The sequence below is a fragment of the Salvelinus sp. IW2-2015 genome, linkage group LG9, assembly GCF_002910315.2.
Source record: "Salvelinus sp. IW2-2015 linkage group LG9, ASM291031v2, whole genome shotgun sequence".
Classification (NCBI taxonomy): Eukaryota; Metazoa; Chordata; class Actinopteri; order Salmoniformes; family Salmonidae; genus Salvelinus; species Salvelinus sp. IW2-2015.
In genome coordinates, this window is record NC_036849.1 from 13,669,977 (window position 1) to 13,689,595 (window position 19,619).

Below are 19,619 nucleotides of genomic sequence, written 5' to 3' on the forward strand. Positions count from 1 at the left end.
AGGGAAAGAGAGAGGCTGAGATCTAGTATGAGGGAGAAGGGGATACAGGAAAATAGTTTAAAGAGTATATTGAGAAGAACGTCATTAGATATAGTCTAAAATATGTTATCTTTTTTAAGAGTAACAGGGCTGGCAGGAAGGATTTAGTTTCTCCCTGTCTCTGGCCCACACTCCAGTACAGTAGGTGGCGGTAATGCACCATGACGTTGGATGCCAACCGCCGATAAACCCCACCGAAGAAAAAGAAGAAGGAGCTCCATCTATTGTTTTTGGCTTCCACACGGACCTAAATAGTAAAGACCAACACTTCCTGTTGTTTGTGGCAACGTGGGGCATGCATGTTTAATACTTAGAACTTACAATTATTGTACATTAGTGTTATGAGTGGAAAGTATATTTGACAGCCTCGACAATGCAGATATCCAGTGTGAATGATGTGAAGATTTATAATTTAAGCCACGGAAAGTCTCTTCCAGAGGTAAGACACGTTTTCAAAAGTAGCTAGCTAGCTAACGTTAGCTAGCAAGCAAGCTAACTTACAATACAAATAAGCTAGTTAGCTACTGCTAATATATACGACTTTGATAACCGATTAAATCTCCCAAGTCAAGTCGTTTTTTTATTAGCTACTATAACGTTATTGCTCTCGGTCTTGTCTTGAAGCAAAGGCATGCCAAGCAACTAAGTTGACGTTAGCTAGCCAGCTAGCTACATCCATGGCCAGTAAGCATGGAGGTTTATATTGCTGTGAAATTGGGTATGAGCTCACAAAGTAAACAGTAGCTTGTCATAATAACCAGAGTATGTGATAACACACGTCTCAATATTTGTTTCCCAGTGGCTTTCAGATCGGAAGAAAAGGGCATTGCAAAATAAAGATGTTGGTGAGTATTCATTTTACTAATGTCAATGTCTTACAGGTGTTTGTGTGCTGGCCAAGTTGTCAGACTGTATATTTTCCCGTGCTCACGCGTCACCTCCCTAATGTATTTTTCTCAGACATCCAACGCAGGATCGAGCTCATCCAGGACTTTGAGATGCCCACAGTGTGCACCTCAATCAAAGTGTCAAGGGATGGGCAGTTTATTCTAGCAGCAGGTGAGGATTTGGCTTGCTGTCACTGTTAGATACATTTGGCATATTAGTAGAGTAGAACAGTAAAGGATTGTAAGTAATTGCAGTGCTTTCCACTAGCGCTGGCTGTCGGCTATGCAGCCAGTTACACACTAATTTTCAGTGGGGAATTATGCCACCTAAATTAGGCTGTGTTTTTACATTTCGCAAGTCAGAAAAAAAGTCTGCCCTGCATGATGTTCCTTCATGGTCTATATGAGCCAATTTGCACGTCCCATATAATGTGGTAATTATGAGTCGAAATCCACTTAGCCTATTATTTTCTGGCGCATTGATTTATTTTCTTTTGTGTGTTTTATGTACAGCCATGCAGATCTAGTGCATGGGCTTACTGTGATTTGATTGACGAACAGCAAGCTTGACTAGTTTATAAATGGTTTTGAACTGACTGAATAAAGTCGATCTCATATATCCTTGCTATTCATAAATCATACAATGTAGTTATATGTCCATGGTATCACATCGGGACAAGTAAACTAAAGATATCGTTTGTATTTCCGATATGAAGTCCAGCAGGACTTGCCAGACAGTGACGTTATGTGGGTGACTCGTCAGTAGCCTACCGAATCGCGTCGGTAAGAGAGCCGTTCATTTGGCTCCTGGTTATCTGCAGATAAATTATGAAAACATTCCATGAAGATGGTGAATCCTCCTCATTGCAGAAACAATATGTAGGCTGGTGGAGTGATAGTCTCACTCTGTTCCAAAAATATAAAAGAAAACAGATTTAATTGTTTTAAAAGCTAATGATACTTACATTGCATTCGGAAAGTATTCAGACCCCTTTACTTTTTCCATGTTTTGTTACATTACAGCCTTGTTCTAAAATGTATGAAATCATTTCCCCCCCTCAATCTACACACAATACCCCATAATGACGAAGCGAAAACAGGTTTTTAGAAATGTTTGCAAATGCCTTATTTACATAAGTATTCAGACCCTTTGCAATGAGACTCGAAATTGAGCTTATGTGCATCCTGTTTCCAATGATCATCCTTGAGAAGTTTCTACAACTTGATTGGAGTCCGCCTGTGGTAAATTAAATTGATTGGACATGATTTGAAAAGGCACACATTTGTCTATATAAGGTCCCACAGTTGCTTGTGCATGAGAGCAAAAACCAAGCCATGAGGTCAAAGGAATTGTCCTTAGATCTCAGAGGCAGGATTGTGTCGAGGCACAGATCTGGGCATGGGTAGAAAAAAATGTCTCCATCATTGAAGGTCCCCAAAAACACAGTAACCTCCATCATTCTTAAATGGAAGAAGTTTGGAACCACCTAGACTCTTCCTAGAGCTGGCCCCCGGGCCAAACTGAGCAATCGGTGGGGGGGGGGGTAGTGCATTGGTCAGGGAGGTGACCAAGAACCCGATGATCACTCTGACAGACCTGCTCCAGAGCGCTCAGGACCTCAGACTGGGGTGAAGGTTCACCTTCCAACAGGACAACGACCCTAAGCACACAGCCAAGACAACGCAGGAGTGGCTTCGGGACAAGTGTCTGAATATCCTTGAGTGGCCCAGCCAGATATCGGACTTGAACCCGATCGAACATCTCTGGAGACCTGAAAATAGCTGTACAGCGACACTCCCCATCCAACTTGACAGAGCTTGAGAGGATCTGGAGAGAAGAATGGGAGAAACTCCCCAAATACAGGTGTGCCAAGCTTTTAGCGTCATACCCAAGAAGACTCAAGGCTGTAATCGCTGCCACAAGTGCTTTAACAAAGTACTCAGTAAAGGGTCTGAATACTTATGTAAATGTGATACTTCACCATTTTTTTACTTAAAAAAACAGTTTTTTCTTAGTCATTATGGGGTATTGTGTGTAGACTGATGTGGGGGGGAAAACATTTGAATTAATTTTAGAATAAGGCTGTAACCTAACAAAATGTGGAAAAAGTCAAGAGGTCTGAATACTTTCCGAACGCACTGTATATGTTCTTTTCAAAGATATTGATATAGGTCTACTGATTTCATCAAAGTGTATCAAAGCCCATGATTAACACCTGCTTCCTGCTTCGATCATACCTTTATTGCAGATATTTGTGGGTCAGTTGTTAAACAAGTCTCTTTTTTTTTACTGAATTACATACTGCAATCAAAAAAGAGTTGCAAACAATTTAGCTGATGTCAATCTTCTCTTAGCACGTATGGACCCAGAACTTAATTGAGCACCTGTTCTGTTATTTTAGAGACCCATTTTTCCATTTGAAATTGCCCATCACACAATTTGTTTGATTCTATTATATTGAACCTTTAATACATTTTTCTAGGTAATTTGGGCTATTTACTTAATTTTTCTGTTTTAATAAAATACATAATTTGAAGAACAAACAATTGTGGCAATTCATAATTTGCAGTAAAATTCTTTCATCTTGAAGACAGGTTAAATGTAAACAAATAAAAATAAATTGGTTTAATGTTCTCATACTTAAATAGTCCTGATCATATAGGCCTAGACGATATCCAAAAAAACGAACATTTCACTGAATCCATGCATTTTCAGTAATTTTAAATTGTAAACACAATATCACAACAAATGTTTCCAGTCTGGGAGGTAATCTCAATAAAGTATTCAATAATTTAGCTGTGTATTTCGGATGGAATCCGAATGTACCAGACGCCACCAAAATGGAGATGAAAAAGTTCTTAACTCCAGCCCGGGGGATCTTGGCTGGATCATTGTTCTATTTGGCTGGCTTCTGCATGTGCTTGTGGAAAACACTAATTGCTGTTATATATGGATTTGTCACTTTCTTTTAACATCCTTTCAGGCACATACAAACCCAGGATCCGATGCTATGACACGTATCAGTTGTCCTTGAAATTTGAACGGTGTCTGGATTCGGATGGTAAGTGATAGACCCAGTAGTTATATTGTTACATAATCGTAGGGTGATCATTCTGCTTCTATGGTCAGCTGGAACTCTGATGTGCTATGGAAGTAAAGTATCCATCCCTCTCTTTGTTGTGAAGTGAGTGAGTGACTGGTCCATAGGAAGAGGATCCAGCTGTCTCAGTGATGGTGTCAGCTAGTCCTGACTCCACTAATGAAAGCTCACAGGCCTGAACCAGTTAATATCCTTAATATTTAACTACGGTGCAGCCAGACATACACATTTTCAAGCAAACACACACCTGCCTGGGAACCAGTCACTGAATTTCTAAGTACACCGTCTGGAATATGACAGTGTTTGATTCTGGAAAGGTACCTCTCAGGTCCTCTACAAGCCGGAATGTTGAATACAATTATATTTGAACTTACTCTGCCGGAAAGTAAATATCCAGAGGAAAGTATTTTTTACCCAACTTTTTAGAGCACTTGTACTGAAGTAGACATTTCTATCATCTGGCAAAACCATGTAAACACCTACAAGACTTCGGTTCGTAATCGTGGTTTGCGTATTAACTATTTCGACCAACTGAGGGACCAACACAACGGACAATTGGCAGATTAATTTGAAATATATATTTTTACATTTGTGACAGACAAGGGACGTTTAGAATTTTTCTATGTATGGCGTTGTCTACATAATTTTAAGACATCGCCATGTTTTGTGACTAACACACACCCGACATACACAATTGCCATAATGTGATGGTCACCAATAAATAAACCTTTTGCATTGTACAAAATTCTTAACCAGTAGATATAATTTTTTCTTGTAGCTAGTTCTGAAAGTGTTTTTTTCTTTTCTTCTCCTCACAGTTGTGGCCTTTGACATTCTGTCTGATGACTACTCGAAGGTAAGACAGACTTAACCCCCACTTCAGGAAACAACCAAAGAAGGTATCTTAACTTTATCTTCTACAAGTAAATGTGACCTGATATTGTTGTTTGTGTAGTTGGTGTTTCTGCACTGTAACCGGTACGTGGAGTTCCACTCGCAGCATGGACAGTACTACAAGACACGCATTCCCAAGTTTGGTAGGGACTTTGCCTACCACTACCCCTCCTGCGACCTCTACTTTGTTGGGGCAAGGTAAGGGTTAAAAGCCAAAGGAGGTGGATCATTCACTGTCTTGATTTCCTATGTATCATTAGACTTGGCTTTAACTTCAAATCAAGTTTTATTAGTCACATGCGCGGAATACAACAGGTGTAGTAGACCTTACAGTGAAATGCTTACTTACGAGCCCTTAACCAACAAATACAATAAGTACAAATAAGAAATAAAAGTAACACGTTATTAAAGAGCAGCAGTAAAATAAAGACAAGTTGAAGTTGTGTTAATGTTGACTGCGCACAGTAAGACTGAATCCTTTTTCCTTTTTCAGCTCAGAGATATTCAGACTCAATCTGGAGCAAGGCAGGTTCCTCAACTCCCTTCAGACAGATGCTGTGTAAGTATACATCAACAATACATTATTTATGAAGCCAGCTGTGGCCGATTCCACCACAGCATTGCGTGGAAATATTTTTGGTGTCACAGATTGTTCTGGCAATTCTCACATAACCTAATTGTGAGGAAGGATGTTTAACATGGTTTTCACAATTGTATCACAAACCTTTTTTATTTTTGAAGATATTTCTGAAAGTGCCAATTTTAGGTCCCTTTTATTCCTATAGATGCCTCCTGTAATATCCATGAACCGTACATGGTACAGACAACATCTTGATGTCATATACTCCTTATAGTGTGCTCTAAAATATGGAGTATGTTTATATTCTGAAATAGACATTTTCACATTAATTGATTAATTTATTCAACATATATTGAATATTCATAATATATATATATTTTTTTTAAACAACTTTTTTTGATTTAGCTTATTTTTAGACATATTGTTTGGAACAATATACTCTTCAAAAACATCACATTTCCAGAGTGGCCTATGGTAATTTTGAATAAACTATCAGTCATATAATGTCAATTTCTATCTATAAAATTGTTAATTTCTTCAAAAGCAGCAGAGAGCCCATTCTGGAATTATGTACAGTAGTTGAATGCGTGTATAGTGTTTAAAACAATATGTCTTTACAAATAAACAAAATCAAAGGGGGTACTTTTGAGATATTTAAAGTACATTGTAATGTTCATAAAATGTCCATAATATATCTGCAGTAATAGCGGAATGATAGTGTTTCACAGTATTACTTACACAATGTTATGATTGGCTTTGATATTCACCTATTGATTTCTCCCGCCAGGCTGGCTTCTGTTGTCGAAATGGGACAGCTGTTTTGCCTTTGTGGCTGTGGAAACACGGTAGAAATCATTGTCATTTCTTGGTTGCTAAAAATCTGCACAATTTGTTCAATTTCAGTTTGTGAGAAAACAAGAACTGAATACTGCAGGGAATCATTGTACCATCTAAATCACTGTGAAATACAGTACCAGTCAAAAGTTTGGACACACCTGCTCATTCAAGGGTTTTTCTTTATTTTGACTGTTTTCTACATTGTAGAATAATGAAATGAAATAACACATATGAAATCAAGAAGTATATTCTTCAAAGCAGCCACACTTTGCCTTGATGACAGCTTTGCACACTCTTGGCATTCTCTCAACTAGCTAATTGAGGAATGCTTTTCCAACCGTCTTGAAGGAGTTCCCACATATGCTAAGCACTTGTTGGCTGCTTTTTCTTCACTCTGCGGTCAAACTCATCCCAAACCATCTCAATTAGGTTGAGGTTGGGTGATTGTGGAGGCAAGGTCATCTGATGCAGCACTCCATCACTCTCCTTCTTGATCAAATAGTTCGTACACAGCCTGGAGGTGTGTTTAGGGTCATTGTCCTGTTGAAAAACAAATGATTGTCCCACTAAGCGCAAACCAGATAGGATGGCGTATCGCTGCAGAATGCTGTGGTAGCCATGCTGGCTAAGTGTGCCTTGAATTCTAAATATATCACTGACAGTGTCACCAGGAAAGCACCAACACACCACCTCCTCCATGCTTCACGGTGGGAACCACACATGCGGAGATGATCCGTTAACCTACTCTGTGTCTCACAGACACTGCGGTTGGAACCAAAAATCTAAAATTTGGACTCTTCAGACCAAAGGACAAATTTCCACCAGTTTAATGTCCATTGCTTGTGTTTCTTGGCCCAAGCAAGTCTTTTCTTCTTATTGCTGTCCTTTAGTAGTGGTTTCTTTGCAGCAATTCGACCACGAAGGCCTGATTCACGCAGTCTCCTCTGAACAGTTGAGATTAGAGGTCGACCGAATATGATTTTTCAACGCTGATACCTATTATTGGAGGACAAAAAAAGCCGATACCGATTAATCGGCCGATTAATAAAAAATAAAAATGTAATAATGAAAATTACAACAATACTGAATGAACACTTATTTTAACTTAATACATCAATAAAATCAATTTAGCCTCCAATAAATAATGAAACATGTTCAATTTGGTTTAAATAATGCAAAAACAAAGTGTTGTAGAAGAAAGTAAAAGTGCAATATGTGCCATGTAAGAAAGCTAACGTTTAAGTTCCTTGCTCAGAACATGAGAACATATGAAAGCTGGTGGTTCCTTTTAACATGAGTCTTCAATATTCCCAGGTAAGAAGTTTTAGGTTGTAGTTATTATAGGAATTATAGGACTATTTCTCTCTATACCATTTGTATTTCATATACCTTTGACTATTGGATGTTCTTATAGGCACTTTAGTATTGCCAGTGTAACAGTATAGCTTCCGTACCTCTCCTCGCTCCTACCTGGGCTCGAACCAGGAACACAACGACAACAGCCACCCTCGAAGCAGCGTTACCCATCCAGAGCAAGGGGAACAACTACTCCAAGTCTCAGAGCGAGCTAGTTAGCGCACCCCGCTAACTAGCTAGCCATTTCACATCGGTTACACAAGTCTAATCTCGGGAGTTGATAGGCTTGAAGTCATAAACAGCAGAGCTGCTGGCAAAACGCACGAAAGTGCTGTTTGAATGAATGCTTATGAGCCTGCTGGTGCCTACCATCGCTCAGTCAGACATTGCTCTATCAAATCATAGACTTAATTATAACATAATAACACACAGAAATGCGAGCCATAGGTCATTAATATGGTCGAATCCGGAAGCTATCATCTTGAAAACAAGACGTTTATTCTTTCAGTGAAATACGGAACCGTTCCGTATTTTGTCTAACGGGTGGCATCCATCAGTCTAAATATTCCTGTTACATTGCACAACCTTCAATGTTATGTCATAATTATGTAAAATTCTGGCAAATTAGTTCGCAATGAGCCAGGCGGCCCAAACTGTTGCATATACCCTGACTCTGCGTGCAATGAACGCAAGAGAAGTGACACAATTGCACCTGGTTAATATTGCCTGCTAACCTGGATTTCTTTTAGCTAAATATGCAGGTTTAAAAATATATACTTCTGTGTATTGATTTTAAGAAAGGCATTGGTGTTTATGGTTAGGTACACGTTGGAGCAACGACAGTCCTTTTTCGCGAATGCGCACTGCATCGATTATATGCAACGCAGGACACGCTAGATAAACTAGTAATATCATCAACCATGTGTAGTTATAACTAGTGATTATGATTGATTAAGTTTAATGCTAGCTAGCAACTTACCTTGGCTTCTTACTGCATTCGCGTAACAGGCGGGCTCCTCGTGAGGCAGGTGGTTAGAGCGTTGGACTAGTTAACCGTAAGGTTGCAAGATTGAATCCCTGAGCTGACAAGGTAAAAATCTGTCGTTCTGCCCCTGAACAAGGCAGTTAACCCACCGTTCCTTTGCCGTCATTGAAAATAAGAATGTGTTCTTAACTGACTTGCCTAGTTAAATAAAGATTAAATAAAGGTGTAAAAATTGGCGTCCAAAATGACCGATTTCCGATTGTTATGAAAACTTGAAATCGGCCCTAATTAATCGACCATTCCGATTAATCGGTCGACCTCTAGTTGAGATGTGTGTTACTTGAACTCTGTGAAGCATTTATTTGGGCTGCAATATGAGGTACAATTAACTCTAATGAACTTATCCTCCGCAGCAGAGGTAACTCTAGGTCTTCCTTTCCTGTAGCGGTCCTCATGAGAACCAGTTTCATCATAGCGCTTGATGGTTTTTGCGACTGCACTTGGAACTTTCAAAGTTCTTGAAGTTTTCCGGATTGACTGACCATGTCTTAACGTAATGATGAACTGTAGTTTCTCTTTGCTTATTTGAGCTGTTCTTACCATAATATAGACTTGGTCTTTTAGCAAATATTCTCTATACCACCCCTACCATGTCACAACACAACTGATTGGCTCAAACACATTAATTAAGAAGGAAAGAAATTCCACAAATTAACTTTTAACAAGGCACACCTGTTCATTTAAATGCATTCCAGGTGACTATCTAATGAAGCTGGTTGAGAGAATGCCAAGAGTGTGTAAAGCTGTCATCAAGGCAAAGGGTGGCTACTTTGAAGAATCTCAAATATAAAATATATTTTGATTTAACACTTTTTTGGTTAATAGATGATTTCTACAATGTAGAAAATAGTTTAAAATGTTACAGTGAAATGGGTGCAGGGAAGGGGGATATTTGTTTTGAATGCAGCCAGTGTTCTTGCAATTCACCTAGCTTCCACATAGGGGAGACATTCTGTTTAGTACCTTTTTAATATTAATAGTTTTAATGTTGAATAAATTCATGTGTGAAATTGTATTTCAGAATGTAGGGATACTCCCTATTATAGAGGACACTGTGAGTATAATGACAATAAGTGTTGTCTGTATCATGGTTCATGGTTCACGAATCATTGGGTCTTACAGGTTGCTTCTAAAGGTCTTAAAAAGGGCTGTATATTGGAAACTTTCATCATGAGTTTCCAAAAACTGGTTTGCTACAAATTTTTAAAAGCATATCAAACATCCTTTCTTCGAATTCAGTTTAAATGTGAGAGTTGCCAAAAATATCCGAGATACTTTTTTTTTTTTTTTTTGCCATGCTGACACGGAATCACCCCTGTGTATTACAATGCAGTAAATACAGTCATTACAAGACTCGTCAGTATGCATATGGTGTGATCATGTCTCTTTTTGCCATTTCTCTGACTGACAGGGAGCACAATGTGTGTGACATCAATCCTGTCCATCAACTGTTCGCTTCAGGAACAGCAGAGGTGGGTGGAGCCTATGTGCATGTAAAGAGTGAATGGATCGGACATAACCTGAACCCTATTGACATCATTTTGTGTGTGAGCCTGTGTGTGTCTAACCATGTTCCCTGTGTTGTTGGTGGCTAGGGGAAAGTGGAGTGCTGGGACCCTCGTGTACGAAGTCGGGTGGGGATGCTAGACTGTGCCTTGAGCAGCGTCACAGAGGGAACAGAGTAAGTACAACACTAGAACATGAACAGTTACATGTATGTAGAAAAACGCCATCGTTCAAATCCATGATCTGGATGTGTTTGTCTTTAGAGTGGAGGGCTTGCCATCAGTCAGCGCACTCAAGTTTAACGGCTCTCTCACCATGGCTGTGGGAACGAGCACTGGGCAGGTATGAACTTTTACAATGGCGTCTTGTGTGTCCTAATAGCTGGGATAATACCGAAAACTGCCTAAATGTTCCCCTCCCCACAAGTTTCCCCATTGACGATCTGTCTGCCTGGTACTGTAGGTCCTAATCTATGACCTGCGCTCCAGCCGCCCCCTGCTGGTAAAAGACCATTACTACGGCCTTCCTATCAAGTCTGTCAACTTCCAGGACCACCTAGACCTGGTTCTGACTGCGGACTCCAAGATCATCAAGATCTGGAACAAAGACACGGTAAATGTTTATGAATGTTGAAAAGATATTTGATTCATGTTTTTGGAAACCAGACATCAACCAGGTTTCCATCCAACTTTGAAATTATTATTATTATTTAGAATTACCACCTTTTTCTCCACAATTTTGTGAATACAATCTTGTCTCATCGCTGCAACTCCCCAACGGGCTCGGGAGAGGCGAAGGTCGAGTCATGCGTCCTATGAAACATGACCCACCCGCTCGCTTAACCCGGAAGCCAGCTGCACCAATGTGTTCAGGAAAACAAGAAACACGTTCATCTACCCCCACTGGGAGTCGCTAGTGCACGATGAGCCAAGTTAAGCCCTCCCGGCCAAACCCTCCCCCTAACCCGGACGACGCTGGGACAATTTTGTGCCACCCTATGGGACTCCCGTTCACGGCCTGGGATCGAACCCCAGGCTGTAGTGACGCCACAACACTGCGATGCAGTGCCTTAGATTGCTGCGCCACTCGGGAGGGGCACCGTCCAACTTATTTTTTGCAAGTAAAGTACATGTCGGATAAAAAATGTCATGACAGGCTTGATGGAAACAACAAATTTGTCGGTTACCTTTCCAAATGTCATAAAAACAAAATTCAGTAGACAAGGTGAGATCTTTTTGTGTCGGTAAAATTACAGTTAAACTGACAGTGTTTTAGCAACATGACATTTTAAAATCTGTTCATATACACCCCAAGGAAGAATATGACCGTTTAAAAATATATATATATTTTCTGACAATGTTTGGGAGTGATGGCATTTGACAATGTTTGGGAGTAAGGCATTTGAAAATTCAATAGCCATAGCCAATCCAAGCTACAGTAGGCCTATATGGAAATAAGCCATTTGCCACACGGGCTTGCCATCATTCACTTTGAACCGGACTTGGTGTTTACAGGCAGATGAAACAGCGGAACTTTAGATAATTAGAATGCATTTGCCAAAAGCCACAAAATACACCTGAATTGGTGTTTTATGTAAATACCACGGGAGTCCTCTTACATTTGGAAACTTCACAGTCCTACTGATATTAACAACCATGAAAAGGTAGGCCATCTCTCCCTCAGTTGCCTATACACGTGAACAACAACAAGATCAACAACTAATGCTAGCCAGAACGAGATAATCTAACGAGGGAACATTAGATAACACCTCTCAAACTTTTTAAGCTAGTTGGCTGTCAAAATTGCACTGAAATGATAGGGAATAGTAGCCTGCTCGTTCTTCTGCAGCTTGCCTGCCAATGCATGCTTTTCCCAACCCACATTTGAACAATTGAATAGGAACTAGCTTGCCAGCCTGCCCATTTGATCGATGCCAAATACGTTTGATTGACATCTAAAAGATATGCTAACTGTGGATCAAATCAAATTTTATTAGTCACATGCGCCGAATACTACAGGTGTAGACCTTACAGTGAAATGCTTACTTACGAGCCCCTAACCGACAGTTAATAGTCGTTCAAGTTCAGCATAGCAAAGCGATTCACATTTCTTGCTAGCTAACCAAATGACACCTGCATCTCTAGCTGTAGCCACCAAAAAACAATATAAGGGGAAAAAGTCGGTCACTCATCCACTCCTCCAATGACATGACATCCTCCCAGCAGCTAGCTAACATTAGGCTCCGTGTTTTTAGCTTGCTAAATAAATAGCTAGTTGCATAAATAGATACGCCTATCCCAGTGGTGTCAAACTCAATCAGCGCATGGGCAATATTGAAAAAACAACGAATTCACGGGCCAGACATACAAAAAAGTACAACTGTGATCCAAACTGGCCATTGTTTTTATTTGAAAAAATATGGCCCTTTATAACGCTCACGTATGTACATAGAATGTTGTATATAGCGTTTTAACATATTAGAACAAATAAGAGAGAAATATATTTGTCCAGTCTCTGCTGTTATGCTTGCAGATGTGAATAATTCCAAATAACAAAAATGTAGCTAAAAGTTTGTTGTAATATTTAAACTTAAAACACGTTTGACAGTTTTTTTTGCTGTAGACTCATTTATACTCGCTTTTGTGTCCTATTCGGGCCACGGGCCTTGTGATCATTGCCCTTGCTCGTTACATTTTTTTTAACATTCCCAGCCTTAGTTACAGTCCAGCAAACAATGTACCAGTCCAGCAGGGATTTACAACCTGATAGCAATATTTTCTTGGACTACCATTGGTGAATTGGTGAATTACATTAATCATGCATTGAACTGGATCCATATATTCTGCCAACAATTCCTTGAGATTTTGTGTCACTGGCCTACACACAATAACCCATAATGTCAAAGTGGAATTATGTTTTACACTTACCCTATAAAGCTGGAAGTCTTGAACTACCTCATATGAAGGTGTATTACTGGGCTGCACAACTGTGTTCACTTTAACAATGGACAGCAGACTATCCTTGTGCATATAGAAGTATTGAAGGCATAAATGTAATACCTTATGATCTAAAATATATTCACTACTTCGGTTCCAAGGCATTGAAGAAAAAAACAGACAATCCAATGATTCTCAATTCCATTCGTATTTGGGAAAATGTACATCAATTCATGAGGTGGAAAGGAACAATATCAACAGGCACCCCTATTTGGAATAACCCCACTTTCCCTCCAGTGTTTAATGACCACCTTCAAGTCTTGGTTCCAAAGTGGCATCCATGAATTTTGAACATGTGCACTATACTGAACAAAAATATATACTGAGCAAAAATATAAACACAACATGCAACAATTTTAACTATTTTACTAAGTTACAGTTCATATAAGAACATCAGTCAATTGAAATAAATTCATTAGGCCCTAGTCTATGGACTTCACATGACTGGGAATATAGATATGCATCTGTTGATTACAGATACCAGTGAAGATGATTTTTGCAGGTTTAGAACATTGTCATCTGCACTATTCCAAACGCACTTTGAATTAAGTATTCAAAATTAAATGTTGTGGTCATTTTTTGGAAACGCCTTTGCATTTTTTATGGTAAAAATGTCCGTGTCATTGTACACTTGGTTGATGAGAGACCACTAACTAACTATCACAGTGCTAGAACATATATTCTAACCATATCTTTGGTCTGTTTCACCCCAGGGGAAAGTGTTCTCCTCCATTGAGCCCCAGACGAACATCAACGACGTGTGCATCTATCCTGGTTCTGGTGAGAATCACCTCAGAAAGACTGGTCCATTCTATGAGCAATGAGCCAGATACACTAAACATTGCTTCTGTACCGATTTTAACTTGGAGGGTTGACCTACGCTACAGGCACTCTTATCTGCTTGGTAGTAATTTATCAGTATGCTCAACTACCACTAGATGGTGCCAAGTGACCTCATCAACAAGTCCTAAACACTTCTGCACCAAGGATATGCTTCTTTGTGAGATGGCTTGGACTTTGCTTTTGAAATAAGACTGCAACTCTATCCACTGACAGCTTCTCTACCAGCAATTATGCCTAATTACAGCAATCTTTAGTGAGCACTTGAGTTAAACTGTTTAAGACGCTCATTCACGATGTAATTGCTGTAATTTCACGTAAATAGCAAATCGGCACAACCATTTGCATGGATGATTTGTTGTCAAAGGAAGATGAAGATGGGAGCAAGCCAGGCTTTTGTCAGTAATGGTTACACACATTTTAACATTTAAAAATCCAGCAAGGGTTTTGCTATTTCCTATTTGACTCTGTGTAGTCTACTGCCTGCATACCTACTCTAGTCACCCTATGTTTATGTGGGCTCTACTTTCTGCATGTTCATGCAGTTAGGCTTGTAACTAGAGTCAAACAAAACCAGCAGACAATGAGCTTTTTTGTACAGTTCCGCATAACCTTAGTTTATAACCATGCTAACTTCAGTATGGGGAAAAGGATCTGGTTGTTTCGTTAGCTCATCTCACTCATTCACATCTTTTATTTTTCTCTCCTAACTTCACAGGTATGCTCTTCACTGCCAATGAAGACCCCAAGATGAATACATTCTATATCCCTGTGAGTTCTACCACCCTTGCACTCCCTCGGGCTCATTTGACAGTTTGGTTTAACTGCTAGTTTTACATGCCTCGGTGTGCATGTTTGGTTTGAAAGGTACATTTTCCCATGAGATAGAGTTACTCCGTGGTGTGAATTGAAACCAAATCGACCAAGGCAGTATAGAGAACGCACGAAAGGACGATCTCTGTTTTGAGGTCTTGAGTGTTTGAGACTTTCATTTGTTCAGTTTAGTGTTTACGGCATCCCCATTTGGCTGGTGTTTTATGGTCCGCAAAAAAACACTATAAAGGGCATTATTCATAGAAAACCTCCCACTGGGTTTTACCTAGAAAGTACCCTTGTTGGAACGTGAATGTTCTTCAGCAACAAGTGGCCTTGTGCCTACCCCTATACCAGCTTTTCAGTTCTTATAGGAAAAGTGTTTGTACATTGTTAAAAATATAATTTTTTTTGTTGTTGTCTCATTTCAAAGTTAATGTGTGTGTTTCTACGGTAAAGTAGTCTCTCTTTAGGAAGTTGAGGTGTGTGTGTGTAATGTAATGTAGTCTCTGTATAGAAAGATCATGTGGTAACCCTGACGCGATTAGTTTCTGGTCCCATTCATCAACCACTGATTAGATCATCGCGGTGGAGAGCTACAGAAAACAAGGTCTTAAATAGCGTGTGTTTGGGGCTACAAAGAGCTTATACTGAACTTCGGAAATATTGCGTTCATCTGTTAACAGCAAACACATTCTATTTTTGGTTATTGGAGTTTTGGAATACTTCTGCAGAAAATGAAGGCCGATATCAAACATTCACGTAGCAGTGCTCAAACTGCTCTGAATAAATAGCTACATTTTTCGCTCAGGTATGGTATGAACATCAATGGTAACTTCAAATATAACACAACGTTGTCACCTTGTTTGGTTTACTCATCTAATCTATCATTCATGAATTTGAGGCAGGAATATTATTCCAGTTCCAGAGAGCTCCTTTCTCCCTGGTTTTTCAACTGGTGTACAAAGGCCTCCAACACATGCCTCCCTAGCTGCCTACATTATAGTAGGGCAAAGTTTGGAAGTTAACATTAGCCATTTGCTCTTCAATGATTACACTGAGGAAGGGGACATTACGTAGACTTTCAACTCCGATTTGATAGGACAGAACTCAGTTTGGATTGAACCCAGTGGCATTAAATTATCTTACGATAATGGGGTGATTTCAATCTGATAAGACTCATTCAATCCTTGTCGACTCATCCTCAGAGCCCTGAGAGGATTGGATAGGTGCAAGCAACATGGCAGAAACTACACCTAGCCAACTGGAATATTGCCAACACCTACTTCCCTTACCAGCCCTCAGCGCAGTGAAAATATAAATATATTGAATTAGAATTCTTCAAATGTTCCTTGTTCTTCATTCCTTGTCCCTCCTTCACTACATCCCTTGTTCTTTTCTCTCCTTCCTCCCCTCCATGTTGTCCCTGTGTAGGCACTGGGACCTGCTCCTCGCTGGTGTTCCTTCCTGGACAACCTGACAGAGGAGCTGGAGGAGAGCCCTGAGAGTACCGTCTACGATGACTACAAGTTTGTCACCCGCAAGGACCTGGAGAACCTGGGTGAGAGTAGGGCTGTTAAGTGCATAGATTACATGTATTTTTTCCCCTGCCCCTGCTTCGAGACTGGTGCATGATAATGGTCCATTCTAAATCCAAACAAATTCACACATATTATTTGGTATATGTAAAGACAAGATCATATCAAGAATAGTCTGATGGGTGACAATATTAGCTTATCAGTTGTGAATGATATATTATCACTTGTGAATAATGCCCAGCTTGTGTGCAGTAAGGCAAGAAACTGCCTTTTTCCCCGACTTTCAAAAATAATAATCGCACACCTCATGTAGCCTAGCCCATAGGCCTATATGTTTTGATAAGGTTTGTATCACAACTAAAGTGGCCAAATAACTTCTTAAAATTATGCACATTAATCCGCTTTACCAGGGGGTGTAGAGCCTAATTGGCATACAAACTCAACGCGAGTTTCAAGTTTGGGGAAGATTATTTTCACCATAAAAATGCTTCTTTATAATTAAAGCATTACATGTATAATCACATTTGCAGTCAGTTTTGAGAATGGTCTTTTCCCGCTAATAGATTGCATTTTGGAACATTCACGCTTATCGCCTACTGCCGTATAATGTGAAGAAATAGCCTAATAGTTGTAAACTTTTTAAGCTAAACGTTCTGATTTGTTGCGTCAGCGCTGTTGTTTTTAGAAGGATTTTGATTCTAGTGGTTGAATTCATTTGGGATCTATCATGTCTAAAAGACTATGTTTGAATATTTCTTTCTCCCACAGAATAGAAAAGTCAACTTTTGTACTATGGGGGATAGTAGATTGACATAAGCGAGTATTTTTGCTGTTTGTTAGGCCTACTCATCTTGTTGGCTGACGAAAAGTAAATGTGGACAGTTCTTCCAACATCTTCAATATGCGCCTCAGAATTCGATAAAGACACACGCAGTTGCTTCCCCGATGTGTCTGTCTTCACTTGTAGCCTGTGAGAAGGACCCGATCACGTGATGGATATTGGCTAATAAGAATTGAGATACAGTGCATTCGGAGAGTATTCAGACCCCTTCCCTTTTCCAAATGTTGTTTTGTTACAGCCTTATTCTAAACTGGATGAGCGTTTTCCCCCCTCATCAATCTACACACAATACCCCATAACAACAAAGCAAAAACAGTACAAAAATAAATGAATATGAAATATTACATTTACATAAGTAAATGTTTGGCAGCGATTACAGCCTCAAGTCTTCTTGGGTATGACGCTACAAGTTTGGCACACCTGTATTTGGGGAGTTTCTCCCATTCTTCTCTGCAGATCCTCTCAAGCTCCGTCAGGTTGGATGGGGAGTGTCGCTGCACAGCTATTTTCAGGTCTCTCCAGAGATATTCGTTCGGGCTCTGGCTCGGCCACTCAAGTACATTCAGAGACTTGTCCCGAAGCCACCCCTGCGTTGTCTTGGCTGTGTGCTTAGGGTTGTTGTCCTGTTGGAAGGTTAACCTTCACCCCAGTTTGAGGTCCTGAGTGCTCTGGAGCAGGTTTTCATCAAGGATCTCTCTGTACTTTGCTCCGTTCATCTTTCCCTTGATCCTGACTTTTCTCCCAGTCCCTGCCGCTGAAAAACATCCGCACAGCACGACCCTGCCACCACCATGCCCCAACGTAGGGATGGTGCCAGGTTTCTTCCAGATGTGACACTTGGCATTCAGTCCAAAGAGTTCAATCTTGGTTTCATCAGACCAGAGAATCTTGTTTCTCATGGTCTGAGAGTCCTTTAGGTGCCTTTTGGCAAACTCCAAGCAGGCTGTCATGTGCTTTTTACTGTGGGGTGGCTTCCGTCTTGCCACTTTACCATTAAGGCCTGTTTGTTGGAGTGCTGCAGAGATGGTTGTTCTTCTGGAAGGTTCTCCCATCTCCACAGAGTAACTCTGGATCTCTGTCAGAGTGACCATTGGGTTCTTGGTCACCTTCGTGACTAAGGCCCTTCTCCCCTGATTGCTCAGTTTGGCCAGGCGGCCAGCTCTAGGAAGAGTCTTGGTGGTTCCGAACTTCTTCCATTTAAGAATGATAGAGGCCACTGTGTTCTTGGGGACCTTCAATGCTGCAGAAATGTTTTTGTACCCTTCCCAAGTTCTATGCCTCGACACAATCCTGTCTGAGTTCTACGGACAATTCCTTTGACCTCATGGCTTGTGTTTTGCTCTGACATACACTATCAACTGTGGGACCTTATATAGACAGATGTGTGCCTTTCCAAATCATGTCCAAATAATTGAATTTAGCACAGGTGGACTCCAATCAAGTTGTAGAAACATCTCAATGGAAACAGGATGCACCTGAGCTCAATTTCGAGTCTCATAGCAAAGGGTCTGAATACTTATGTAAATAAGGTATTTCTGTTCTTATTTTTAAAACATTTGCAAACATTTCTAAAAAACATTTTTAGTTTTGTTTTTATTAGGTATTGTGTGTAGATGTATGAGAAATATATATATATATATATATATGTGGGGGAGAAGGGAAAAAAATATATATTTTAATACATTTTAGAATAAGGCTGTAACGTAACAAAATGTGGAAAGATTTAAGGTGTCTGAATACTTTCCGAATGCACTATCTGAGAGAGCCATGTGAGTGAGAGGTTCTTCGGAGCATGCAGCCTGGAGAAGGGTATTATTATATTCAGCCCACAGGCACAACGACCACTGGCTGTAAAAGGCATGGATTTTTTTGGGGGGGGGGTATTACGGCCACACAAAGGGGATGCTGCCGGGAAATTTGAGGAATTATCAAGTGCTTGTCAAATTATGAATGAGAAACTGATGAAGTGTGTGCACCCTGCGCAAAAGATAAAGCAGAGCCTTTCATGCGACTTTTTTCAAATCATCATTATTCACATCATGCAGCCTTATAATGTATTAAAAATCTAAATGTATAGCCTAATGTTTGTATCACAACTAAGGTTGCATAAATAACTCTAAATTAAGCATATAGGAGGACCTGTTTCTTTGTTAACCGCTCAACACAGAATAGCTGCATATGCGCACTCCCTCAAATCGTTTGGAGAAAATATCCTTTCTATTTTATTCAGCTATGTTGAATTGTATTCTTCATACTGTAAAATAATGCCACGGAATTCTAAGCAAATCTTGTCTGCTAAATGAAGTATGGCTCAGCCAGATCAGGACCTAACATAAGGACAACTCA

General features: G+C 40.0%; 1 protein-coding gene across 1 annotated transcript in view; it reads left to right on the top strand.

Moving 5' to 3' along the window:
* The first annotated feature begins 281 nt into the window (after window positions 1-281).
* The window catches only part of nol10 (nucleolar protein 10), a 34,514-nt gene continuing 15,176 nt past the window's right edge, over window positions 282-19,619 (top strand). Inside the window, exons 1-14 of the mRNA XM_023994297.2 lie at window positions 282-478; window positions 839-884; window positions 1,000-1,098; window positions 3,911-3,988; window positions 4,846-4,883; window positions 4,983-5,119; window positions 5,415-5,480; window positions 10,151-10,211; window positions 10,335-10,420; window positions 10,509-10,587; window positions 10,708-10,857; window positions 13,955-14,021; window positions 14,800-14,852; window positions 16,329-16,455. Coding sequence (XP_023850065.1) covers window positions 413-478; window positions 839-884; window positions 1,000-1,098; window positions 3,911-3,988; window positions 4,846-4,883; window positions 4,983-5,119; window positions 5,415-5,480; window positions 10,151-10,211; window positions 10,335-10,420; window positions 10,509-10,587; window positions 10,708-10,857; window positions 13,955-14,021; window positions 14,800-14,852; window positions 16,329-16,455 — 1,153 coding nt within the window. The 5' untranslated portion in view covers window positions 282-412. The remainder of the gene's footprint in view (window positions 479-838; window positions 885-999; window positions 1,099-3,910; window positions 3,989-4,845; window positions 4,884-4,982; window positions 5,120-5,414; window positions 5,481-10,150; window positions 10,212-10,334; window positions 10,421-10,508; window positions 10,588-10,707; window positions 10,858-13,954; window positions 14,022-14,799; window positions 14,853-16,328; window positions 16,456-19,619) is intronic.